Consider the following 27,914-nt stretch of genomic DNA (forward strand, 5'->3'; position numbering starts at 1 on the left):
CAGCATTTATGCTGGCCATATTCAGTACTACATAGAAGAAAGTCTGAGGCCTTTTTTTTCTCCTGTCGATTCATCAATTTCATCATTGTGGTAAAGAGTAGACATGAGCAAAACAATTTTGTTTTTCTTTGGTATATGAGAAGTGTAATATCCTTTTCTAAACCGAACATAGATAAGTAGATTTCTATACCATCAGTTTTGCAAATTTCAGGAAGGATTTCCCTCTTGTTCTTACGCATTGTTGGCACAGAAGTTATCTTGTGTTCTTTAAGCAGATGTGACACTATTTCATAGCTGCACCAATTATCAAAAGTTACATTACGGCTTGTTTTTGAAATGGTTTGCACCAGCCGATTCACCGCATCAAATGGTTTATTACTCCGTGGAAACGGTCCCTCTGGCTGCTTCCCAGCTTATATTTTGAGGTTGAAGATATAGAAATTCTTTGCGTCGACCAAGGCAAATATGAAATGTATTGTTTTGATGAAACGTACTGTCTAAATCTACATCTGACTCTGAATGCAAGGATGATTTCATCTATGGTTGTATATTCTCCTAGTACACTGGCTTTCTTGCAGTTTTCAACGAATATTTCAAATATCTAACGTACTGATGCTAGGTAGTCCAGCTGTTTTCTTTCGTCGCAGCTTTGAATAGATCGAAGACGTTGCCGTGTCATTGTCAGCTGAAATATTTCAACGCCTGTTCTGTCTGAAACCCAAAGGTCAACGGTGATCTACGTCCCATATCGTAAAATCCAGCAGTGTACAACAAGCATATATAAGTCTTCAGCTCGCTCATGGTCATTTCCTTCATAAAATAGTGATTTGCAACTACTTCACAAGCTGCCTTTCTTTCTGAAATCTGCAAGTTTGTATATTTCAAGAAAACACTAAGCATATTTTCATTGCAGAACAGACTGCAGCATTCAAGCTCTCTCTTTTATAGTCTTGTCACTAAACTCACGCCAGGTATCTGCCTGTTGGTATTTTCAAAACAGGTCCGAACCTGTTGTTGAGGTGGATTTATGCAACATTTGGATCAATCTTTACCAAAATAAAATGAACTGCGTAACTAATTCTCCGATCGCTCGACTAATTCTGGTAACGCAGCATTGTGGGCAGTAGTTTGTAGCTCATTTGGTAGTATATTATCTTCTTTGTCACTGCCTTCACTTGCATCTTGTTTAGTACCACTACTGCCACTGCGCTCACTTACACAATTTTCATTTTCACTGAAATCTGTCGTAAAATCGTTTTCACTGTCTGATAATTCCGCCAGGCAACGGCGAATACGCTCAGCCTCCCTTTCTTCGTTGTCCATTTTGACTAAAAACACCAAAAACCACGAAACATTTGTGAAGAAAGATAAACTGAAAAATGGCACAGAAATACTACTTCGCGACTGTGGAAGGGTCAGAAATACCCACTTACCGTTTGCAATCGTTTATTTCCTTTCACGGACGGCAGCCGACTGAGTGCGTGCATACATTAGGGAGTGGAGTTCAATAATTACAGCTACTGAAACCTTGGACAATGTGCAACTCCATCTACATCTACATGGATACTCTGCATATCATATTTAAGTGCGTGGCAGAGGGTTCATCGAACCACTTTCACAATTCTCTATTATTCCAATTGCGTATAGAGCTCGGAAAGAACGAACACATATAACTTTCCGTACGAGCTCTGATTTCCCTTATTTGTTCGTTGTGATCGTTTCTCCCTATGTAGGTCGGTGTCAATAAAATACACTTCTGGAAATTGAAATAAGAACACCGTGAATTCATTGTCCCAGGAAGGGGAAACTTTATTGACACATTTCTGGGGGCAGATACATCACATGATCACACTGACAGAACCACAGGCACATAGACACAGGCAACAGAGCATGCACAATGTCGGCACTAGTACAGTGTATATCCACCTTAAGCAGCAATGCAGGCTGCTATTCTCCCATGGAGACGATCGTAGAGATGCTGGATGTAGTCCTGTGGAACGGCTTGCCATGCCATTTCCACCTGGCGCCTCAGTTGGACCAGCGTTCGTGCTGGACGTGCAGACCGCGTGAGATGACGCTTCATCCAGTCCCAAACATGCTCAATGGGGGACAGATCCGGAGATCTTGCTGGCCAGGGTAGTTGACTTACACCTTCTAGAGCACGTTGGGTGGCACGGGATACATGCGGACGTGCATTGTCCTGTTGGAACAGCAAGTTCCCTTGCCGGTCTAGGAATGGTAGAACGATGGGTTCGATGACGGTTTGGTTGTACCGTGCACTATTCAGTGTCCCCTCGACGATCACCAGTGGTGTACGGCCAGTGTAGGAGATCGTTCCCCACACCATGATGCCGGGTGTTGGCCCTGTGTGCCTCGGTCGTATGCAGTCCTGATTGTGGCGCTCACCTGCACGGCGCCAAACACGCATACGACCATCATTGGCACCAAGGCAGAAGCGACTCTCATCGCTGAAGACGACACGTCTCCATTCGTCCCTCCATTCACGCCTGTCGCGACACCACTGGAGGCGGGCTGCACGATGTTGGGGCGTGAGCGGAAAAAGGCCTAACGGTGTGCGGGACCGTAGCCCAGCTTCATGGAGACGGTTGCGAATGGTCCTCGCCGATACCCCAGGAGCAACAGTGTCCCTAATTTGCTGGGAAGTGGCGGTGCGGTCCCCTACGGCACTGCGTAGGATCCTACGGTCTTGGCGTGCATCCGTGCGTCGCTGCGGTCCGGTCCCAGGTCGACGGGCACGTGCACCTTCCGCCGACCACTGCCGACAACATCGATGTACTGTGGAGACCTCACGCCCCACGTGTTGAGCAATTCGGCGGTACGTCCATCCGGCCTCCCGCATGCCCACTATACGCCCTCGCTCAAAGTCCGTCAACTGCACATACGGTTCACGTCCACGCTGTCGCGGCATGCTACCAGTGTTAAAGACTGCGATGGAGCTCCGTATGCCACGGCAAACTGGCTGACACTGACGGCGGCGGTGCACAAATGCTGCGCAGCTAGCGCCATTCGACGGCCAACACCGCGGTTCCTGGTGTGTCCGCTGTGCCGTGCGTGTGATCATTGCTTGTACAGCCCTCTCGCAGTGTCCGGAGCAAGTATGGTGGGTCTGACACACCGGTGTCAATGTGTTCTTTTTCCATTTCCAGGAGTGTATTTTCGCATTCGGAGGAGGAAGTTGGTGATTGGAATTTCACGATAAGATTCCGTTGCAACGAAAAACGCCTTTCTGTTAATGATGTCCAGCCCAAATCCTGTATCATTTCAGTCACACTCTCTCCCATATTTCGCGATAATACAAAACGAACTGCCCTTGTTTGAACTTTTTCGATGTACTCCGTCAGTCCTACCTGGTAAGGATCCCACACCGAGCAGCAGAATTCTAAAAGAGGACGGAAAAGCGTAGTGTGGGTTGTATTCTTAGTAGACCTGTTAGATTTTCTAAGTGTCCTGAGAATAAAACGCAATCTTTGGTTAGCCTTCCCCACAACATTTTCTTCCAATTTAAGTTATTCGTAATTGTAATTCCTAGGAATTTAGTTGAATTTATGGCCTCTATACTTGACTCTTTTATCTTGTAACCGAAGCTTAACGGATTCCTTTTAGCACTCATGTGGATGACCTCACACTTTTCGTTATTTAGGGTCCACTGCCAATTTTCGCACAATTCAGATATCTTCTATACATCGTTTTGCAGTTTGTTTTGATATTCTGATCACTTTATTAGTCGACAAACGACAGCGTCATCCGCAAACAACCTAAGACGGCTGCTCCGATTGTCTCCCAAATCGTTTATATAGATATAATCGTTCATATAGATAAGGAACAGCAAAGGGCCTACAACACTACCTTGGGGTACGCCAGAAATCACTTCTGTTTTACTCGATGACTTTCCGTCAGTTACTACGAGCTGTGACCTCTCTGACATGAAGTCACTATTACAGTCACATAACTGAGACGATATTCCATAAGCACGCAATTTCACTACAAACCGCTTGTGTGCTACAGTGTCAAAAACCTTCTGGAAATCCAGAAATACTGAATCGATCTGAAATCCGTTTTCAATAGCACCCAACACTTCATGCGAATAAAGAGCTAGTAGTGTTTCACAAGAACGATGTTTTCTAAATCCCTGTTGACTGAATGTCAATAGACCGTTTTCTTCGAAGTAATTCACAGTGTTCGAACTCAATATATTATGCATAATCCTGCTGCATATCGACGTTAATGATACGGATCTGTAATTGCGTGGATTACTCGTACTACCTTTCTTGAATATTGGTGTGACCTGTGCAAGTTTCCAGTCTTTGGGTACGGATCTTTTGTCGAGCGAACGGTTGTACATGATTGTCAAGTATGGAGCTAATGCATCAGCATACTCTGAAAGGATCCTAATTGGCATACAGTCTGGATTAGAAGACTTGCTTTTATTAAGTAATTTAAGTTGCTTCACTACTCCGTAGATATTAACTTCCACGTTAGTCATGTTGGCAGCTGTTCTTGATTCGAATTCTGGAATATTTACTTCGTCTTCTTTTGTGAAGGCATTTCGGAAGGCTGTGTTTAGTATGCTTTGGAGCTCTGTCTTCGACAGTATCTCCATTGCTATCGCACAGACGAGGCATTGATTGTTTCTTGCCGCTAATATACTTCACATACGCCCAGAATCTCTTTGTATTTTCTGCCAGTTTTCGACACAAAGTTAATTTTTGCTGCTGAGGGGTACTGCAAGTATTTTTTAAAAAGACTGTTAAGGTTACTCATTTTTTCTGCAGATGGAACCGGCTATAACAGTGGTTTGTACATCGCTTCCGGCCTAGCGCGCAAATCAGCGAATGATCAGACGCGTCCACGGCAGGAGAAATTAGCGCTGCGTAGAGCAAAGACAAAAATGTACACGCATCCATTTTAGGCACTTAAACGATACTAAAAACGTCTCAGATCATTGGTTTTTTTTAATAACTTAAAGTTCATATTGCTAGCTAAACTGTTGCAGACATGAATGTTACACAAGTGACTAACAAAGAAAAGAAAACCAAGGCAGTGTATGACGTCATATTACAGACGACTTCCGTCTGTCTGGGCTTTAAATTGTGCACAGGAAATATTTTATAACAATTCCTGCACCACAGGTCTTATGACAGTTTTTGAGTACTTTTATATTTTACTTACAGTAAAACAGTTCATTGCTTATTCCATGCAGTCGCCACAATAATGCGAAGTGTCTCTTGAATGACGAAACAGACTTTTCCCTTACACTAACCACATCTAATAAAAGAAATTGCTAGTTTTATTTAGACAGAACTGGAATGCAGTAAGAAATGGCAGTGACCTTTGTTCTGCATATTGTGCTGCATAGAGGACGTACCTAATCAAATTTGAAAATCGCGTTGATCCAAAGTGACAGTGCACAAATGACTTACAGTAAGTTTAACAATACTGCTCTGCTGATAAACCTGAAATGACAAAGAGCTATCCGAAATTATAGTGTCGACAATTTTCTGAAAAATGCTCTTCGCTGTCACAAAAACTTCTTTATCGAGAGACTGAAGCACACTATTAGTTCCAAGTGGAATCAGAATTACATTAACAGTAATTTCGTCGTTCTCCTGACGACAGGGATGTCGTCTCCAAGCCAAGAGTCAAACAAAGGCAATGAATTATTTCTTGCAACTGGTAAGAAATCGTTTCGAATGTGACAGAATTTTTTCAGATTCCACACTATGTTGATCGCAAGACTTTTGAAACTAAACAGCCATTTTTTAAAAATTTTTGGTACTGATGTGCCTTGATGTTTGTGAAGATAGATATAAAGCACCAGCAACAGTAATTTATGTATTTATGTTGTATGTGAATGTGTCTTAGCAATCACCAGGGACTCTGCCTTTTTTCACTCTAAAAGGTAAAGTACAGTTTGCACTCAGTTCTTGCACGGAACCTTACTGATTAGCTTCATACACAAGCTTTTATGGTATACCAGGAAGCTTTATCTTCACGCCAGATACAAATTTCTCTGTAGTTTTACCTATTGATTATGTGTCCGGTACACGTTCACTTGAAATAAAACCTAGTAATTTCACGACTTCCTTGCCCGTATAATTTCCCGAATCTCTTTCACCAGCCAGCCGCGGTGGTCTCGCGGTTCTAGGCGCTCAGTCCGGAGCCGCGCGACCGCTACGGTCGCAGGTTCGAATCCTACCTCGGGCATGGATGTGTGTGATGTCCTTAGGTTTGTTAGGTTTAAGTAGTTCTAAGTTCTAGGGGACTGATGACCACAGATGTTAAGTCCCATAGTGCTCAGAGCCATTTGAACCATTTTTTTCTCTTTAACCAGGTCGAATAACTAAGGAAATGAGTAATGTACATTTCACTTGCAATTCAGAGGCACCAGCCTCATAGTTCTCACTTGGTAACGATGCATTGATCCTGACAGACAGTTCTAAATCTTACCAATAGTTTTTCTTTCACATTTTTGTGGGTCTAATTTTGGCATATATTTCATACTTTGTGTAAATCTTTCTTTCTTTTACGCAGTTCACTTTCAGATTTTAGAATCGAAACTAGCTTTGCACATTGCTTAAGTTAAAGTGTTTTCTCCATTCTCCGTTTAACCAAAAACTTAACAGACTTTTTCCTTGTCAGTGGAGGCTATTGTTGTACATGTTTTCTTCGGCTAGGAAGGTACTGTATTTTTGTTCTGGACTTTAATCCGCAGAGAATTGTCAATTTGCTGTTCTTTCTAATATTTTCACAATTTCTAACGAAATGTCGGCAACATTCTAGTGCAAGTCCAAGAAATTAACTAATAAATAACAAATATGTACGTCAACATGAAACGTATGTCATTTAAGTTGCATAACATATGCTTCATATTTCACCTATGGAAGGATGAAAACATTTCATTACACTCTATTGTGACATTCTAAAATCTGCACAAAGACACATGCAATTAGCAAGGATATACAAAGAAAAGACGAAGAAAATTAATTCAATTTTATCTCCATTAACACTTAGTGACAACACAAAGGTAATTGCTAAATATTGTGGATACTAAATGAGTTAGAAATAGCGAATTGCATCTGTGGACAATTGTGACAGAGAAATTGTCAACAGAGACTTAAATTCACTTTACAAATTACGATCGTAATATCTTTTTACCGATGCACCATCGCCCAAGGCTACGTGTCTGCTGTAATGTGGATGCACTGTTCCCTACAGCTATGATAGGAGTGTACGTTTTTCAAGCCATCTCGCGAGCTACAAATCTGGCAATTAGTCAAAACTTCTTTTAAATATTTTCAGTGTATCTTAGAGGATAAAATTTTGACACTGCGTTCTTTTCGGTGTATTCTCCATGTACAAAATATTTCAGAGCAGGTTTCGACATGTTGGACTGGACCATCCCCTTGTGAGTGCCTACAGGCACCTGAAAGGACGATTGCCGGTTAGTCAAAGAAACGGTCAGTTATTGTGACAATCAGTTCATCCAGGAACTCGTGAATACGATCGCAACCCGACCACCAACGCCTCGGTGCCACGGCTAATGTAGTCGGCCAAGTTCTGCTGCCATGTTTCATCATTACACTCTATCTCTCTTGCTCGTTCTCAGTTATTTGTGTCTTCTTCATTTGTGTCGTCTGATGACCTATGTGTGAGTGGTCTACCGGTTCGATAATACGTTCATGTCCTTTGGAACTTTTGCTGACACAACTGCGAGACACTCTATTCCAATTATTGTTTTCGACTGCAGGCGCAAAAAATGGTTCAAATGGCTCTGAGCACTATGGGATTTAACATCTATGGTCATCAGTCCCCTAGAACTTAGAACTACTTAAACCTAACTAACCTAAGAACAGCACACAACACGCAGTCATCACGAGGCAGAGAAAATCCCTGACCCCACCGGGAATCGAACCCGGGAACCCGGGCGCGGGAAGCGAGAAGGCTACCACACGACCACGAGCTGCGGACCACTGCAGGCGCAATGAGAACCCTCACAATTTCATCAATGCACCTTGATCTGCTTGGCTGACCCACGGCAGCTGCATTGTCAGCACGTCCTTCCTTTCTGAACAGTGCATTTTTACCCAGCTCAGTCTATGAGCTGTATTTTTGATATGTTTGTGGGCTTTTATGAAAATATACGTATCTGAGTCTGTGATGCACTGTTACAATTGTGCTATCCCCTTCTATCCTAACTCTATCCACTCTCATTGTAAACACTAAGTGGAATCAGTCCTTAAGTAGGAGAAGAATTCAATGCGTTAGGCGTGGTCTGGACAGGCATTAGGACAGTTGGTACTGGATTCTTCTAAAGGCAAACACACACTGGGGCTCGGAAACAGTGCTGCTTCGACTCGTTCGGTCTCAGCCCAGACGCTGCTTCGCGCCAAAGAATAGTGTCTACGCCAACATTCATGTTGCAGGTCAGTCAAGTGCAGAAGATATCAGAGCAAGTTGCTCTCTCGGGAAATTCGTTAGCTCTGTTTTGTACAATTAATATTGCGAATAAACATAAGAAAAAACAACAGAGAAGGTTGTGGGTTCACAAATTATTTAATTGTGGGAATCAGTATGGGAATAATCTGTAGGACACTTTAAAGTTGGAATACGTATAGGGCTTAGAAAGTTTTGAGAATATCTTCAGTCGATTTTGAAATTATTTTAATCAACATTGCTACTCAAAAGAAAAGTGCTGATTTTAAATAAAGTATCACACCAGCCAACATCTAGTATCACTCAGATTCCTTGCTACTGGAAATTCGTGCACATGTCTAGTGTACACTTTAAAGATACCGAAGCAATCAATATCCCAGTTCATTCCAGAGGTGTGTGAACCTATTATGTGTTCTTTGAAGTACATCACGATATATAACTAATGTAACTCAACTATAAAGTGCAATATAAGAGTTATTTAATTAGCATGAATAAATTTAACTGCAAAAAATAGCAAAACACTGAATATTCACACACACACTGATCAACACCAAAAACTGAAGGGACAATAATATATCGATCCTCTTTCTCACTAAAATTGCTGCTATAATGTCGAAAGTTGCAGGACAAATGTGAACTGTTTAGCTCACTTCACTCGGATTGAAACAGAGGGTGAACTATGTAATAATCCACATGTGCTGATGAGGTAAAGGCCGAATATGATGTGAATAATCAGCATTTTGAAGGTTGAACCAAATACAAATCTGTAAATATAGAACAACTATCCCTATTCGCCATGGCCTCAAATATAGATTTTATGCAAGTTAAGACTTGTGCTGTGATGTCATCAGAAGCTGAAAATCATAGTTTCAATCTCTTTTTGTTTTTCATGAAATGTTTCTCTCTCTCTGATGTAAATTTTCAGTTTGGCACTCTGACTGTTGTTTCTGAGTAAATAGAACCCTCCTCTAGACACAAGCCCTTTTGGTAGACGAGTTGCCTACAGAAGTAGTAGGGTAATGAGAGTTCTCAGCCATTTTGTTTATGTGAGTTGCATACATTCAGGGACAAGCATATATTGAGGGCCAGATTATACCCTTCCCCTCCCCTTATTCTATTTTTCTGCTCCTTGTCAACCATTAACCTATTGATCTTCTATTCACTTTTGATTTCTTAACCTATTGTTCTGTGCACACATTTGATATCAAAATAATTGTGTAAAGTAATTAATTGTTCAATTACTGCCTGCTCTGATAACTTCATGGAATTTACTTGTCACTCCCCCCTCTCCCCCTAATGTATTGTGTCACTTTCTCCCCTCTGCCAGCACTTTTGATATAAAAAAATTGCTCAATTGCACTTCAAATTGATCAACTAATTGATATTTTTCTGGTCCATGTTATCCCTTAACCTATTGTACCCCACACAGTCCCTCATCCCTCTGGTAAATCCACCAGCTTTCCTCCCTCCATCCCAGAAACCCTGCATCATTTAATATCAAAAAACTGTACTATCAAATTGATTGATTAATTAGTTAGATCTATATCCTTTTTCATGTGTGTGGGAGGGGAACTTTTTTCCCCGGCGCTCTGTTGGTACAGAGGAGTCTCTATAGACTGCTTTGAACAAGACAGGAGTTTTCCTTAGGTGCAGTTACATTGGAACACATACTTACATGCACAGTCACATCAGCTGCCTTGGAAGGAGTTCTTGCATGTGCTGGCAACCAAGAATCCTTACAGTACAAGAGATGGAATTGTTGTTGTTGTTGTCTTCAGTCCTGAGACTGGTTTGATGCAGCTCTCCATGCTACTCTATCCTGTGCAAGCTTCTTCATCTCCCAGTACTTACTGCAACCTACATCCATCTGAATCCGCTTAGTATATGCATCTCTTGGTCTCCCTCTACGATTTTTACCCTCCAATGCTAAATTTGTGATCCCTTGATGCCTCAGAACATGTCCTACCAACCGGTCCCTTCTTCTTGTCTAGTTGTGCCACAAACTCCTCTCCTCCCCAATTCTATTCAATACCTCCTCATTAGTTATGTGATCTACCCATCAAATCTTCAGCATTCTTCTGTAGCACCACATTTCGAAAGTTTCTATTCTCTTCTTGTCAAACTATTTGTTGTCCATGTTTCACTTCCATACATGGCTACACTCCATACAAATACTTTCAGAAACGACTTCCTGACACTTAAATCTATACTCGATGTTAACAAATTTCTCTTCTTCAGAAACGCTTTCTTTGCCATTGACAGTCTACATTTTATATCCTCTCTACTTCGACCATCATCAGTTATTTTGCTCCCCAAATAGCAAAACTCCTTTATTACTTTAAGTGTCTCATTTCCTAATCTAATTCCCTCAGCATCACCCGACTTAATTTGACTACATTCCATTATCCTCGTTTTGCTTTTGTTGATGTTCATCTTATATCCTCCTTTCAAGACACTGTCCATTCCGTTCAACTGCTCTTCCAAGTCCTTTACTGTCTCTGACAGAGTTACAATGTCATCGGTGAACCTCAACGTTTTTATTTCTTCTCCATGGACTTTAATACCTACTCTGAATTTTTCTTTTGTTTCCTTTACTACTTGCTCAATATACAGCTTGAATAACATTGGGGACAGGCTACAACCCTGTCTCACTCCCTTCCCAACTGCTGCTTCCCTTTCCTGCCCCTCGACTCTGATAACTGCCATCTGGTTTGTAAATAGCCTTTCCCTCCCTGTATTTTACCCCTGCCACCTTTAGAATTTGAAAGAGAGTATTCCAGTGAACATTGTCAAAAGCTTTCTCTAAGTCTACAAATGCTAGAAATGTAGGTTTGCCTTTCCTTAATCTATTTTCTAAGATAAGTTGTAGGGTCAGTATTGCCTCACGTGTTCCAACATTTCTGTGGAATCCAAACTGATCTTCACCGAGGTTGACTTCTACCAGTTTTTTCTTTCATCTGTAAAGAATTCGCGTTAGTATTTTGCAGCTGTGACTTATTAAACTGATAGTTCGGTCAACACCTGCTTTCTTTGGCATTGGAATTATTACATTCTTCTTGAAGTCTGAGGGTATTTCACCTATCTTGTACATCTTGCTCACCAGATGGTAGAGTTTTGTCAGGACTGGCTCTCCCAAGGCCGTCAGATGGAATTATGCTGCACATATTCCATACCAGCACCCTGCACACATTCATCAATCGAAGCTTGCAAAAGCATGCTGCAGCAGTTGGCACATGGCCCTGTGGTGCACGCCCAGCAAGTCAACACTGGTGGCAAGTCAGAGTGCTATGGGTGTCACTGCCGGGGTGTCTTCTAAGTGATCTATCTGAAATACATAGCCCTGCCCTGCATTTAAGTATGTTGCAAAATAGTCAGTGAGATATTATTCACAGTAATCAGTTTCTCTTTTTACCCAGAAGGGGTGGTGGGCTGAAACTGGAGTTGTGGGTTCGAAACAGTATGGATTTTGACCTAATAGCACCAACAGAGTGCAAGGAAAAAAGACTGTCACACACACACACACACACACACACACACACACACACACACACACACAGAGGAAAGGATATAGATTAATTAATCAATCAATTTAATAGCTCAATCTTTATATCAAAATGGGGCAGGGTTTCTGTGAGGGAGGGAGGAAGGAAGGCTGGGGGATTTCCCAGAGAGGTAGGGGATGGGGAGTGGTACAGTGAGTTAAGTGGTGATGCAGAACAGAACAGTATTAATTAGTTGATGAACTTGTAGCACAAGTGAGCCACTTTTTATATCAATAGTTTTGGCAGAGAGGAAAAAGCGGCACAATGTGTTAAGGGAATAGGGAGGGGTTGACATGGAAAGCTGATGATGTCATCAAGGGGAGGTTGTAATTAATTGATTAATTAATTACTTTGCATAATTATTCGATATCAAAGTGTGTGCAGAATGGTAGGTTAAAAATCAAAAGTGGCATAGAAGAACAATAGGTTAAGGGCTGATGTGGAGCAGAACCATAGGTTAAGAGATAGGGAGGGGGATAATTTGCCCCTAAATATTTGCTTACCTCTGAATGTATGCAACCCTCGCAAAGAAAGTGGCTCAGAACTGTTTTTATCCAACTACTTACAGAAGCTTCCTGTAACAAAATAATGATCACTTATTTATTAACACAGGTATTAACACAAAAAACAATTATTTTCGTTCTGGTGGAATTTCCCTCTCTGTATTGACAGTATTGGTGGAAGATACATTGAAACTGTAGCACCTAATGGAAGTGGTAGCACATATTTTAAATGCAAAGGAATTCATAGCATTGCAGTTCTGGCATTTGCTGACGATAATTGTAATTTGAAATACCTAGTTATAGGATGCCAGAGTTGCATTTCAGATGGAGAAGTGTTTTGTTACTGTTCACTATACCATGATATCTCTAATGGGCACCTGGATTTGCCTCAGCCTGTGCCATTAAATGTAGGAGAAATTAATGTTCCGTATGTGATCGTTGTGGATGACTCTGCCATTATCTCCAATCTTGATGAAAAATTTTCCCAGTCGTAGCAATGGTTTAATAATGGCGGAAAGAGTATTCAGCTATCACCTGAGCCAAGCTCGACGAATTATTCAGTATATGGTTGGGATTTTGAGTTCAAAATTCCGAGTACTTTTAAAAACCATTGGTTTGGATCCTATGATAGTAGAAACAGTGACTATTCCTTGGGCCTATTTCCATAACTTACTTCGAATAAATGCATCATCGATGGTCAAATTTATTCCCCCTGGCGCTATGGATGTACAAAATTCTGATCTGAGTTTCATACCAGGATCATGGAGATTTGAAATTTCACCTTCTGAGGCAATTGTCTCCACGCAAAATATTCCGCGAGGATAGGCGAACGATGCGAGGGAAATACGGAATGAATTTCGTGATTACTTTGCCTCACACGATGGTTCAGAGCTGTGAAAAAATTAAACCGTATGAGACAACGTACCTATTTCTTGACCTTTTAATGTTACCAAACACAGCTACGTTATTGTGTGCACTGATTTCCGCAATTAAATTGTTACTTCACTATTGATTTGGGAAAGGTTGTTAACTATAGATAATTACAAGTAAAATGTTCTTAAAAATAAATTTTTAACATACTTTACCATCCTCTGTACTTTCGTCAATATTTCTGCTTCCTCTGGACTCTACAATAGCCAATAAGAATAATAAAGTGTCGTACCTGAACCAACTTCATTTAACTGGTCAAGTTCTACGCTCTAAGTTCTTCGTTCTTTGTGCTTTCTGTTATCGACAAAGATATACGTTACATTTTTCGGATAAACTTTTCAACGTTTTGATTTTTACGTCGTGGTTTCTATACTGTCTAAAAGATACATGCGACAAACAACGATTAGTGTGCATTTCGTCTATGGATTGCAATGCCAGTTCTGTGCCCCACAACACGACTGCTATACCAGTCATCGAAATGAGACAACAAACAATTGCGACGCACGTCCACACCACCCGGTGTTGCAAAACATAGTGTCCATGAATACCATTTCGGGTAGGGCGCAAAAGACGCAAGAAATACTAGCCTGCAATACACCAGAATCATCGCAATAAAGAGTCGGGGCAGCCTGGTCCAAGGCAAGACATCCGCGGGACTCTGTCCAGACAAAGAGTCGACTCACAGAGTCCCAAGGTTTACTTACCTTAAACTGCACAGCCTGGAACAAGGTTTTGCCTTTTCAGACCAGCACTACAGAGGGCAATTCTGAGGGGAAGAATTGTTTCATTTCTGTAGATTGATAAGTTACAGGGACATTTCACAAATAATTTTTTCACTATTTCTTTACAGTCCTTCAGTTTAGTCTCCCTGATTGTCTATGACTGAATCCCAACGTCTCCGAAGCTCATTATTCCATCCAGGACACCATTTCTGTTCGTCTGTCGAATGGCTCTGGTAATGTTTGTTGTAAGCTCTTCCAGAGAAAAATGGTTCAAATGGCTCTGAGCACTATGGGACTTAACATCTATGATCATCAGTCCCCTAGAACTTAGAACTACTTAAACCTAACTAACCTAAGGACAGCACACAACACGCAGTCATCACGAGGCAGAGAAAATCCCTGACCCCGCCGGGAATCGAACCCAGGAACCCGGGCGTGGGAAGCGAGAACGCTACCGCACGACCACGAGCTGCGGACTCTTCCAGGGAAAGAAAACGACATCCAAGCATAGGGTTTTTTCGACTTGGGGAACAAGTCTAAATCTGGTGGATTCATGTCTGGAATGTAGAGAGAATGCGACAACACTTTCCATCCGCATTCGCGTAGTTTTGTGGCTACAACATTGACGATATGCAGGCGAACATTATTGTAGAGAATGAGTGGCCCAGCCTCGAAGAACTGAGGTCTGGTTTTGTGCATTTTTCTGCGCAGGTTTTGCATGAAGTTACGTTTATATACTGCTGTAACACTTGTTCCACATGGGATTCTACATGCCATGATGATTCTTTGGACAATATAAACAAAATTTATCATTTGCTTGGGCTTCGACTGAGCGCGTCGAAATTTATTTGGACGCGGAAAAGCTGAGGCTCTCCTCTCATTGGACTGTGATTTCAATTCCTATTCAAAGTCTCTAATCTACGTTTCATCAACAGCCACAATTCGACAGAAGAATCCATGAACTGCACGTCCGAATCGTTGTTTGAGCAGGGTTATAATGTCAGGTCAGTGTCAAACAGTGTAGGATCCATGCCGCAGAAATGTTTCTCTTCTCCAAATTGTCAGAATATGGAATACTGGTGTTGGGGGAACTCCCGTGGCTTCAGAGAGTCGCTCACAAGTCGCACTGCGATCTTCAAAAAAATGGCTCCGACCACTATGGGACTTAACATCTGAGGTCATCACTCCCCTAGAACTTAGAACTACTTAAACCTAACGAACCTAAGGACATCACACACACCCATGCCGAGGCAGGATTCGAACCTGCGACCGTAGCGATCGCGCCGTTCCAGACTGAAGTGCGTAGAACCGCTCGGCCACACCGGCCGGCATACTGCGATCTTCTTCAACAACATTAGCCACAAGTTTCACACATCGCTCATCTGTTGACGTTTTTTCCCTTCCAGGTCTTGGATTATCGTCTATGTTCGTACGACTACCACGGAAACGATTAGTTCAACGTGAAACTGTGCTATGCTTCACTGTAACCTCACCAAAAACTTCGCTTAACGCAATGTGAATTGCTATCGGGTTTTTGCCGCGTAAAGTTTAGATCTCAATGTATGACCACTTGTATCCAACAGTCACAGTACCCGAGACCCCTGGAGGGTTCATTTTCACCTCTCACCAATTTTATGTTAGAGTATGCAGTGATAAAACAAAAACACATGCTTCTTCCGAAAGCTCCCAACTATGTCTGACGTAATTTTTATTGTTGTTGCATGAAACAATCCAGAGTAACACCAACCAGTGCGACTATGGCTACGAAAGTTAAAAAGTCGGTCAAGAAGGCTAGGAGAGTATTCTTACTAGAAAGAGCATATAAGCAGTTGTTAGCATCCCACTTAGTAAATGAATCGACTGGATTTATTTCCGGTACGATGGACATGGAAGAGTTATGGACAAATTTTAAACACATTGTAAATCACGCATTGGACAAGTATGTGCCAAGAAAGGGGGTTACGGACGGAAAAGACCCACCGTGGTTTAACAGCGCAATTCGGAGAATGCTCAGGAAGCCAGGCATTTACACTCGTGGTACAAGAAAGATCGGGAAATTAAGGACAAGCAAAAGTTAATAGAGATTCGTGTTGCTGTAAAAAGAGCGATGCGCGAAGCATTCAACCACTACAACTGTCATACCTTAGCAAAAGATCTTGCTGAAAACCCAAAGAAATTCTGGTCTTACGTAAAATCGGTAAGCGGGTCGAAGGATTCCATCCATTCACTCACTGATCAGTCTGGCCTGGCAACGGAAGACAGCAAAACGAAAGCTGAAATTTTAAATTTAGCATTTGAGAAATCTTTTACGCAGGAGGACCGTACAAACATACCGCCGTTTGAGTCTCGTACAGATCCCCGTATGGAGGACATAGTGATAGACATCCCTGGGGTTGTGAAGCAGTTCAATGGGTTGGAGGTAAATAAATCGCCAGGTCCTGATGGGATTCCGATTCGTTTTTACAGAGAGTACTCTACTGCATTGGCCCCTTACTTAGCTTGCACTTATCGCAAACCTCTTGCCCAACGTAAAGTCCCGAGCGACTGGAAAAAAGCGCAGGTGACGCCTGTATATAAGAAGGGTAGAAGGACGGATCCTCAAAATTACGGACCAATATCCTTAACATCGGTTTGTTGCAGGATTCTCGAACATATTCTCAGTTCGAATATAATGAATTTCCTTGAGACAGAGAAGTTACATCAGCATGGCTTTAGAAAGCATCGCTCCTGCGAAACGCAACTCGCCCTTTTTTCACATTATATCTTGGGAACCATGGATGAAGGGTATCAGACAGATGCCATATTCCTTGACTTCCGGAAAGCGTTTGACTCGGTGCCCCACTGCAGACTCCTAACTAAGGTACGAGCATATGGGACTGGTTCCCAAATATGTGAGTGGCTCGAAGACTTCTTAAGTAATAGAACGCAGTACGTTGTCCTCGGTGGTGAGTGTTAATCGGAGGTGAGGGTATCATCTGGAGTGCCCCAGGGAAGTGTGGTAGGTCCGCTGTTGTCTTCTATCTACATAAATGATATTCTGGATAGGATGGATAGCAATGTGCGGCTGTTTGCTGATGATGCTGTGGTGTACGTGAGGGTGTCGTCGTTGAGTGACTGTAGGAGGATACAAGATGATTTGGACAGGATTTGTGATTGGTGTAAAGAGTGGCAGCTAACTCTAAATATAGATAAATGTAAATTAATGCAGATCAATAGGAAAAAGAATCCCGTAATGTTTGAATACTCCATTAGTAGTCTAGCGCTTGATACAGTCACGTCGATTAAATATTTGGGCGTAACATTGCAGAGCGATGTGAAGTGGGACAAGCATGTAGTAGCAGTTGTGGGGAAGGCGGATTGTCGTCTTCGGTTCATTGGTAGAATTTTGGGAAGATGTGGTTCATCTGTAAAGGAGACCGCTTATAAAACACTAATACGACCTATTCTTGAGTACTGCTCGAGCGTTTGGGGTCCCTATCAGGGCGGATTGAGGGACGACGTAGAAGCAATTCAGAGGCGGGCTGCTAGATTTGTTACTGGTAGATTTGATCATCACGCGAGTGTTACGGAAATGTTTCAGGAACTCGGGTGGGAGTCTCTGGAGGAAAGGAGGCGTTCTTTTCGTGAATTGCTACTGAGGAAATTTAGAGAACCAGCACTTGAGGCTGACTGCAGTACAATTTTACTGCCGCCAACTTACATTTCGCGGAAGGACCACAAAGATAATATAAGAGAGATTAGGGCTCGTACAGAGGCAAATAGGCAGTCATTTTCCCCTCGTTCTGTTTGGGAGTGGAACAGGGAGAGAAGATGCTAGTTGTGGTACGAGGTACCCTCCGCCACGCACCGTATGGTGGATTGCGGAGTATGTACGTAGATGTAGATTTATGAAATGTTCCTCGTAATAAATGTTGTGATGTGTAATTGTGTGCTTCAGACACATTGCCCTCTTTCAGTTTTGTCGGCGGAGTTGTGGTTCTGACTGTAGAACGAGAAGCACGCCTCTTCTAACCTGTGAGGTGGCACTCGTGGTGTCGGGGCTTCACGGCTGCCGCGTGCGGCTTGTTGTCAGGTCCCGCGTGCTGCTGCAGCTGGGCGGCGCGGTGGCGGCGCGCGACCTGCTGTTCGCGCTGGTGACGCTGGGCGGCCAGGGCTGGTGGCAGCCGCGCGCCTCCGCCGGCTGCGTCGCGCTGGGGGTGGCGCTGCACTACGCGCTGCTCGCCGCCGCCGCCTGGACCACGGCCGCCGCCGTGCTGCAGCTGCTGCGCCTCAGCACTGTCGCCGGCCCGCAGGTAGGCCGGCCGGACACGGCCCGACGACAGGCTTTGCCGGAGGTTTGCAGGCGCCACCTTTGCCAGGTAGTTCAGGCAGGCCAATGGAAGGCCTCCCTCGAGCAGCTGATGCCGACAAACCTCTGCTTTCGAGCTGTCGCATCCGCATCTTTCCCGACCCCTCCATCAACTTTATCTATGTCCATCCTTTTCACTGGAGGTTTTGGGGACCACAGCTACACACTACTGTAAAAAAATGAGACGCCTACAGCCCTTCATCCGATCTTACACTACTGGCCATTAAAATTGCTACACCAAGAACAAATCCACATGATACACGGGTATTCATTGGTCAAATATATTATACTAGAACTGACATGTGATTACATTTTCACGCAATTTGGGTGCATAGATCCTGAGAAATCAGTACCCAGAACAACCACCTCTGGCCATAATAACGGCCTTGATACGCCTGGGCATTGAGTCAAACAGAGTTTGGATGGCGTGTACAGGTACAGCTGACCATGTAGCTTCAACACGATACCACAGTTCATCAAGAGTAGTCACTGGCGTATTGTGACGAGCTAGATGCTCGGCCACCATTGACCAGATGTTTTCAATTGGTGAGAGATCTGGAGAATGTGCTGGCCAGAGCAGCAGTCGAACATTTTCTGTATCCAGAAAGGCCCGTATAGGACCTGCAACATGCGGTCGTGCATTATCCTGCTGAAATGTATGGTTTCGCAGGGATCGTATAGAGGATAGAGCCACGGGTTGTAACACATCTGCAATGTAACGTCCACTGTTCAAAGTGCCGTCAATTGGTTCGACACTGGACTCGCAATCGGGAGGACGATGGTTCAATCCCGCGTCCGGCCATCCTGATTTAGGTTTTCCGTGATTTCCCTAAATCACTCCAGGCAAATGCCGGGATGGTTCCTCTGAAAGGGCACGGCCGACTTCCTTCCCCATCCTTCCCTAATCCGATGACACCGATGACCACGCTGTCTGGTCTCCTTCCCCAACCAACCCACCAACCCCACCAACCGTCACAGTGTGTGCCGTCAATGCGAACAAGACCAATGGCACCCCGTATCATCACGCTGGGTGATACGTCAGTATGGCGATGACGAATACACGCTTCCAATGTGCGTTCACCACGATGTCGCCAAACACCGATGCGACCATCATGATGCTGTAAACAGAACCTGGATTCATCCGAAAAAATTACGTTTTGCCATTTGAGCACCCAGGTTCGTCGTCGAGTACACCATCGCGGGCGCTTCTTTCTGTGAAGCAGTGTCAAGGGTAACCGCAGCCATGGTCTCCGAACTGATAGTCCGTGCTGCTGCAAACGTCGTCGGACTGTTCGTGCAGATGGTTGTTGTCTTGCAAACGTCCCCATCTGTTGACTCAGGGATCGAGACGTGGGTGCACTATCCGTTACAGCCATTCGGATAAGATGCCTGTCATCTCGACTGCTAGTGATACGAGGCCGTTGGGATCCAGCACGGCGTTCCTTATTACCCTCCTGAACCCACCGATTCCATATTCTGCTAACAGTCATTGGATCTCGACCAACGCGAGCGCTACGATAAACCGCAATCGCGATAGGCTACAATCCGACCTATATCAGAGTCGAAAACGTGATGGCACGCATTTCTCCTCCTTACACGAGGCATCACAACAACGTTTCACCAGGCAACGCCGGTCAACTGCTGTTTCTGTATGAGAAATCGGTTGGAAACTTTCGTCGTGTCAGCACGTTGTAGGTGTCGCCACCGGCGCCAACATTGTGTGAATGCTCTGAAAAGCTAATCATTTGCATATCACAGCATCTTCTTCCTGTTGGTTAAATTTCGCGTCTGTAGCACGTCATCTTCGTGGTGTAGTAGTTTTAATGGCTAGTAGTGTATTTATCGTGTAGCTACCGGTTTTAGCGCTTCAATGCTCCACCTTCAGGCCTTAGTTGAGGCTCTGAGCACTATGGGACTTAACTTCTGTGGTCATCAGTCCCCTAGAACTTAGAACTACTTAAACCTAACACATCACACACATCCATGCCCGAGGCAGGATTCGAACCTGCGACCCCACGGTTCCGGACTGCGCGCCTAGAACCACTAGACCACCGCGGCCGGCCTTAGTTGAGCTGAAGGGGTTATCACGATCCATATATATGCTGCATCAGCGGCCAACATAACTGTTTTCCGCAGAAAATCTGTAACTGTGATGTCAGCATTCCAACCGTCAACTGCCTGGTAGGGCAGTGCATCGGCGTAAATGTCATTTGAACTCAACTGGTTCACGTGAAAAAGTTGTCAACCTCATTACCGCCGCATGACACGTATTAAGTCTCTGAACATGGAACGTTAGTTGGAGCTAGATACATGGGAAATTCCATTTCGGAAGTCGTTAGAGAATGCGATATTCCTAGACCCACAATGTCAAGACTGTGCCGAGATTACCAAATTTAAGGCATTGTCTCACGCCATAGGCAACGCAGTGGTCGATGGATTTCATTTATCTACAGAGGGCAGCGATGTTAGCGTAGAAAAATGGCTCTGAGCACTATGGGACTTAACTTCTGAGGTCACCAGTCCCCTAGAACTTGTTGTTGTTGTGGTCTTCAGTCCTGAGACTGGTTTGATGCAGCTCTCCATGCTACTCTATCCTGTGCAAGCTTTTTCATCTCCCAGTACCTACTGCAACCTACATCCTTCTGAATCTGCTTAGTGTATTCGTCTCTTGGTCTCCCTCTACGATTTTTACCCTCCACGCTGCCCTCCAATACTAAATTGGTGATCCCTTGATGCCTCAGAACATGTCCTACCAACCGATCCCTTCTTCTGGTCAAGTTGTGCCACAAACTTCTCTTCTCCCCAATCCTATTCAATACCCCCTCATTAGTTATGTGATCTACCCATCTAATCTTCAGCATTCTTCTGTAGCACCACATTTCGAAAGCTTCTATTCTCTTCTTGCCCAAACTATTTATCGTCCATGTTTCACTTCCATACATGGCTACACTCCATACGAATACTTTCAGAAATGACTTCCTGACACTTAAATCAATACTGGATGTTAACAAATTTCTCTTCTTCAGAAACGCTTTCCTTGCCATTGCCAGCCTACATTTTATATCCTCTCTACTTCGACCATCATCAGTTATTTTGCTCCCCAAATAGCAAATCTCCTTTACTACTTTAAGTGCCTCATTTCCTAATCTAATTCCCTCAGCATCACCCGACTTAATTAGACTACATTCCATTATCCTTGTTTTGCTTTCGTTGATGTTCATCTTATATCCTCCTTTCAAGACACTGTCCATTCCATTCAACTGCTCTTCCAAGTCCTTTGCTGTCTCTGACAGAATTACAATGTCATCGGCGAACCTCAAAGTTTTTATTTCTTCTCCATGAATTTTAATACCTACTCCGAATTTTTCTTTTGTTTCCTTTACTGCTTGCTCAATATACAGATTGAACAACATCGGGGAGAGGCTACAACCCTGTCTTACTCCCTTCCCAACCACTGCTTCCCTTTCATGTCGCTCGACTCTTATAACTGCCATCTGGTTTCTGTACAAATTGTAAATAGCCTTTCGCTCCCTGTATTTTACCCCTGCCACCTTTAGAATTTGAAAGAGAGTATTCCAGTCAACATTGTCAAAAGCTTTCTCTAAGTCTACAAATGCTAGAAACGTAGGTTTGCCTTTCCTTAATCTTTCTTCTAAGATAAGTCGTAAGGTCAGTATTGCCTCACGTGTTCCAGTGTTTCTACGGAATCCAAACTGATCTTCCCCGAGGTTGGCTTCTACTAGTTTTTCCATTCGTCTGTAAAGAATTCGTGTTAGTATTTTGCAGCTGTGACTTATTAAGCTGATAGTTCGGTAATTTTCACATCTGTCAACACCTGCTTTCTTTGGGATTGGAATTATTATATTCTTCTTGAAGTCTGAGGGTATTTCGCCTGTTTCATACATCTTGCTCACCAGATGGTAGAGTTTTGTCAGGACTGGCTCTCCCACTGCCGTCAGTAGTTCCAATGGAATATTGTCTACTCCGGGGGCCTTGTTTCGACTCAGGTCTTTCAGTGCTCTGGCAAACTCTTCACGCAGTATCATATCTCCCATTTCATCTTCATCTACATCCTCTTCCATTTCCATAATATTATCCTCAAGTACATCGCCCTTGTATAGACCCTCTATATACTCCTTCCACCTTTCTGCTTTCCCTTCTTTGCTTAGAACTGGGTTGCCATCTGAGCTCTTGATATTCATACAAGTCGTTCTCTTATCTCCAAAGGTCTCTTTAATTTTCCTGTAGGCGGTATCGATCTTACCCCTAGTGAGATAAGCCTCTACATCCTTACATTTGTCCTCTAGCCATCCCTGCTTAGCCATTTTGCACTTCCTGTCGATCTCATTTTTGAGACGTTTGTATTCCTTTTTGCCTGTTTCACTTACTGCATTTTTATATTTTCTCCTTTCATCAATTAAATTCAATATTTCTTCTGTTACCCAAGGATTTCTACTAGCCCTCGTCTTTTTACCTACTTGATCCTCTGCTGCCTTCACTACTTCATCCCTCAAAGCTACCCATTCTTCTTCTACTGTATTTATTTCCCCCATTCCTGTCAATTGCTCCCTTATGCTCTCCCTGAATCTCTGTACAACCTCTGGTTCTTTCAGTTTATCCAGGTCCCATCTCCTTAAATTCCCACCTTTTTGCAGTTTCTTCAGTTTTAATCTACAGGTCATAACCAATAGATTGTGGTCAGAGTCCACATCTGCCCCTGAAAATGTCTTACAATTTAAAACCTGGTTCCTAAATCTCTGTCTTATCATTATATAATCTATCTGATACCTTTTAGTATCTCCGGGGTTCTTCCATGTATACAACCTTCTTTCATGATTCTTAAACCAAGTGTTAGTTATGATTATGTTGTGCTCTGTGCAAAATTCTACCAGGCGGCTTCCTCTTTCATTTCTGTCCCCCAATCCATTTTCACCTACTATGTTTCCTTCTCTCCCTTTTCCTACACTCGAATTCCAGTCACCCATGACTATTAAATTTTCGTCTCCCTTCACAATCTGAATAATTTCCTTTATTTCATCACACATTTCTTCAATTTCTTCGTCATCTGCAGAGCTAGTTGGCATATAAACTTGTACTACTGTAGTAGGTGTGGGCTTCGTATCTATCTTGGCCACAATAATGCGTTCTCTATGCTGTTTGTAGTAGCTTACCCGCATTCCTATTTTCCTATTCATTATTAAACCTACTCCTGCATTACCCCTATTTGATTTTGTGTTTATAAACCTGTAGTCACCTGACCAGAAGTCTTGTTCCTCCTGCCACCGAACTTCACTAATTCCCACTATATCTAACTTCAACCTATCCATTTCCCTTTTTAAATTTTCTAACCTACCTGTCCGATTAAGGGATCTGACATTCCACGCTCCGATCCGTAGAACGCCAGTTTTCTTTCTCCTGATAACGACATCCTCTTGAGTAGTCCCCGCCCGGAGATCCGAATGGGGGACTATTTTGCCTCCGGAATATTTTACCCAAGAGGACGCCATCATCATGTAATCATACAGTAAAGCTGCATGCCCTCGGGAAAAATTACGGCTGTAGTTTCCCCTTGCTTTCAGCCGTTCGCAGTACCAGCACAGCAAGGCCGTTTTGGTTATTGTTACAAGGCCACATCAGTCAATCATCCAGACTGTTGCCCTTGCAACTACTGAAAAGGCTGCTGCCCCTCTTCAGGAACCACACGTTTGTATGGCCTCTCAACAGATACCCCTCCGTTGTGGTTGCACCTACGGTACGGCTATCTGTATCGCTGAGGCACGCAAGCCTCCCCACCAACGGCAAGGTCCATGGTTCATGGACTAGAACTTAGAACTAATTAAACCTAACTAACCTAAGGACATCACATACATCCATGCCCGAGGCAGGATTCGAACCTGCGACCGCAGCGGTCGCGTGGTTCCAGACTGTAGCGCCTAGAACCGCTCAGCCACTCCGGCCGGCCTGTAAGCGTAGAGTTGTCAGTGTTAACAGGCAGGTAATACTGCGTGAAATAACCGCAGGAATCTATGTGAGATTTACGACTAAGTTATCCGTTAGGAGTGTGTGGTAAAATTTTGCATTAATGGCCTATGGCAGCAAAAGAGCGACACGAGTACTTTAGCTAACAGCACGACATCGCCAGCAGATTCTGCCCTTGGTCTGCAACCATATCATCTGACCGTGGCCTAGTCAGATGAGTCCCGATTTCAGTTTGTAGGAGCTGGTGGTAGGGTTCTTCTCTGGTGCAGACCCCACGAAGCCACGGACCCAGGTTTCAACAATGCACTGAGCAAGCTGCTGGTGGCTCCATAATGGTGTGTGCTGTATTTACATGAATTGGGCAGGATCCTCTGGTGCAACGGCAGCGATCATTGATTGAGAATGTTTATGTTTGGATACTTGGAGACCATACGTAGCCATTCATGGACTTAATGCTCACAAACAACGGTCTCATGTCACCGGGCCGCAATTTTTCGCGATTGGATTGAGGAACATTCTCGACAACTGGAGAAAATGATTTGACCACCTATTTCACCCTACATGAGTCCCATAGAACATTTATGGGACGTATTCGATTTGTCGGATCTTGCACAAAATCCTGCACTGGTAGCACTTTCGCAATTATGGATTTAGTGGCAGGATGGGTCAATATTTCTGGAGGGGACTTCCAATGACTTCTTGAGTCCATACCACGTGCAAATGCTACACTACGCCAGGTAACAGGACGTCGGGCACGGTATTCGGAGCTATCTCATGACGTTTGTCACCTAAGTTATAAAAGCGACCATCACTTCCCCAATACGTATTTCAGTATTTCCATTTGGAAACAAAAGTTAAAGAGTCCAAGCTGTCTAAGAACGAGGAAGCATTTCTCGCTATTTTATTAGCTATGACATTAAAAAATATACGAAAGTGAATGTCTGAGAAAAAATAACTACATGCTATAGTAAATTTGTTAAATGAAATACGATGTCTCTTGTATCTTATGGAAAATTGTTAACGATTTCTCAAGACAGAATAGAGAGACAAAACATGGTAATTAGAGAAGAAATATCAGGAGAGAGAAGGTGATGAGTAACTGAAATTTCTGGCGACAAGAACGTCATTTGAGTAATGTTTAGTGTTGTAATGTCAGCAAAAGCCAGCAGTATAGCTGTAGTGAAAATACGTCACACAGAAATGTTTTTAGTTAATTAAATAAAGGTAACTAACTTTTTTTTAGTTTATGATTATTATTTCATGTGGAATGAAGATCAGCAATATGTAAATGTAATATGTAAATGTAAACAAACAGAAATAGAACTCTTAAGTACATACAGATTTAAATTTTGATAAGCATGTACCTAAGTATTCCTACATCTATATGTCCCGATTCCTTACTAATACGTCATAATTTCGTGAGACTGGAGTGTGTTTTGCAGACTATCAGTTATTGTATAAATCAGTTACCCACAGTTAGGATATGGACTACTGCTGTGATTTAGTTCGACAAGCTAAAACTCTCACGACATTCTGGAGTCTCAGATATATTTATTATTGTATAAACGTACGCCAGCTAAGAATTATGTGTTAAAATACTGTTGAAAAAAGAAGATCTAGGTTTTTGCTTGGTTTTAAATGTGAAGTATGAACATATACTTTGATGCATATCCTGCTACTTAAGGGTTGTCCTGAGGTCACGTAATGGTTTCTGTTTGTTTATAGAGTAGGAAACACGAACTATTATTTCAACAATTTCCCTTTTTCATTTTAATCTTCATTATGCCCTGTCCTAACTTCAGAAGCATAGTAAGCAAAGGGAAAAGTGTTTCGACAAGAATGGCATTCACACAGCTATTGAATGAGGGGCGGGGAAGAGGGCGAGCGTCCGAGAGGCTATGGGCGTGGGGGCAGGGTACCCACCCCTTCAGCCCAGGAAAATACTTCTGTGAACTGGTTGTGTCTGCACATCCCCCTGCCCGTACATCACTGTGTCCGCATATCTCCATGTCTGCATCTCTGGACGCCAAGTCTTGCCTGCCACCACCCTGACAACTCCCCAGTATAGAAATCTACACCTTGCCTGAGAAACACATCGACCACGAGGAAACTGCTTCCACGAGGCTGAGACGACTAAGCGTTCATCGCTCCCTGTCCATTGCTTTGCACACACCTCGGCCTCCGTCGTCTTCACATGGACGCGCACTCACCTTTCGCGACACAACAGGCGCGTGGCTCTCTCCAAGCGGCAATGGGAACTTGGCAGTTAGCTAAGTCACAACGCAATATGAGGGTTAGTGGTTGGACGAGGAAGAGCACCGAACCTGTGCACACTGCTGCTTAACGTGCTATGGGCATATGAAATAGATACGAGGTGCGACAATAAAGTAATGAGACTGATGTGAAGAAAAATGTTGAGTGCCATTTTAGTCAAGTTTAGTGTTGTCTCCTTCAAAGTAGTTCCTTCTGATAGCACGCACTTTTTCCAGCGCTTCTGCCATTGATGGTAACATTTCTGGAACTCATCTTCTGTAATACCTTCCAAGACCCTCGTCACAGGATTTTGGACGTCTTGCGTTGTTTGAAAATGGTGTCCCTTGACCGTCGTTTTGACTCTTGAAAATAGAAAAAAGTTGCACAGAGCGATATCTGGGGAATAAGTTGACTGTGGTAGTACTGAAATTTGTTTTAAGCTTAAAAATTGCTGTACTGACAGAGCAGTATGGGATGACGCATTATCGTGCTGGAGAATCCAATTATCCGCAATGTTGGCACAGACTCGAAGTACTCTTTTACGAAGTCTTTCTAAAATTTCTTTGTAGTAATATTGGTTAACTGTTTGTCCAGGAGGCACCCACTCTTTATGAACAATTCCCTTGGAATCAAAGAAGCACAGAAGCATGCATTTCACTTTTGACTTTGGCATTCGTTCTACCTTCACTAAACATTTTATATTTTATGCCAATAAAAACTTGAGCTCTTGACATAACCTCCTCTCCAAAAGCCTTCTGAAGCTTACCGTAAGTTGTCGCGTTTCCACCAAATTCAACGCAAAAAGAAATAGCATAGCGGTGAGCAATATTATGTGGTTCCATTTCCGTGACGAGAGACACAAACACGTGTTAACTTATTACAGCACAACTCACGACTGAGCAGTTGCATCGATGTGCCGCTTGGACTAGAAGCGGCTTACAGACCAAGGACAAAGATATTGTTTGTGCCTATGCAAGCCTGCAGGGTTGCCACATCTTGCAAAGAAAATCAGTCTCATTACTTTATTGTCGCACCTTGTATGTGTGGTTAATGAAGCTGCACAGGGGGCTGTGCCATTAGCACAGGTGGTATTGATCATCTTCCACCAAGCTATGCTCTCTCTCTCTCTCTCTCTCTCTCTCTCTCTCTCTCTTTCGCACACTGCAGTCCATCTGAACCGAAT

At 43.3% G+C, this 27,914-nt stretch overlaps 1 protein-coding gene across 1 annotated transcript in view; it reads left to right on the forward strand.

Moving 5' to 3' along the window:
- Positions 1 to 27,914, forward strand: part of LOC124775959 — a 211,652-nt gene that overhangs the window by 153,707 nt on the left and 30,031 nt on the right. Inside the window, exon 11 of the mRNA XM_047250801.1 lies at positions 18,140 to 18,443. Within this exon, the coding sequence (XP_047106757.1) occupies positions 18,140 to 18,443 (304 nt within the window). The remainder of the gene's footprint in view (positions 1 to 18,139; positions 18,444 to 27,914) is intronic.

The sequence above is a fragment of the Schistocerca piceifrons genome, chromosome 2 (genome assembly GCF_021461385.2).
Source record: "Schistocerca piceifrons isolate TAMUIC-IGC-003096 chromosome 2, iqSchPice1.1, whole genome shotgun sequence".
Lineage (NCBI taxonomy): Eukaryota > Metazoa > Arthropoda > Insecta > Orthoptera > Acrididae > Schistocerca > Schistocerca piceifrons.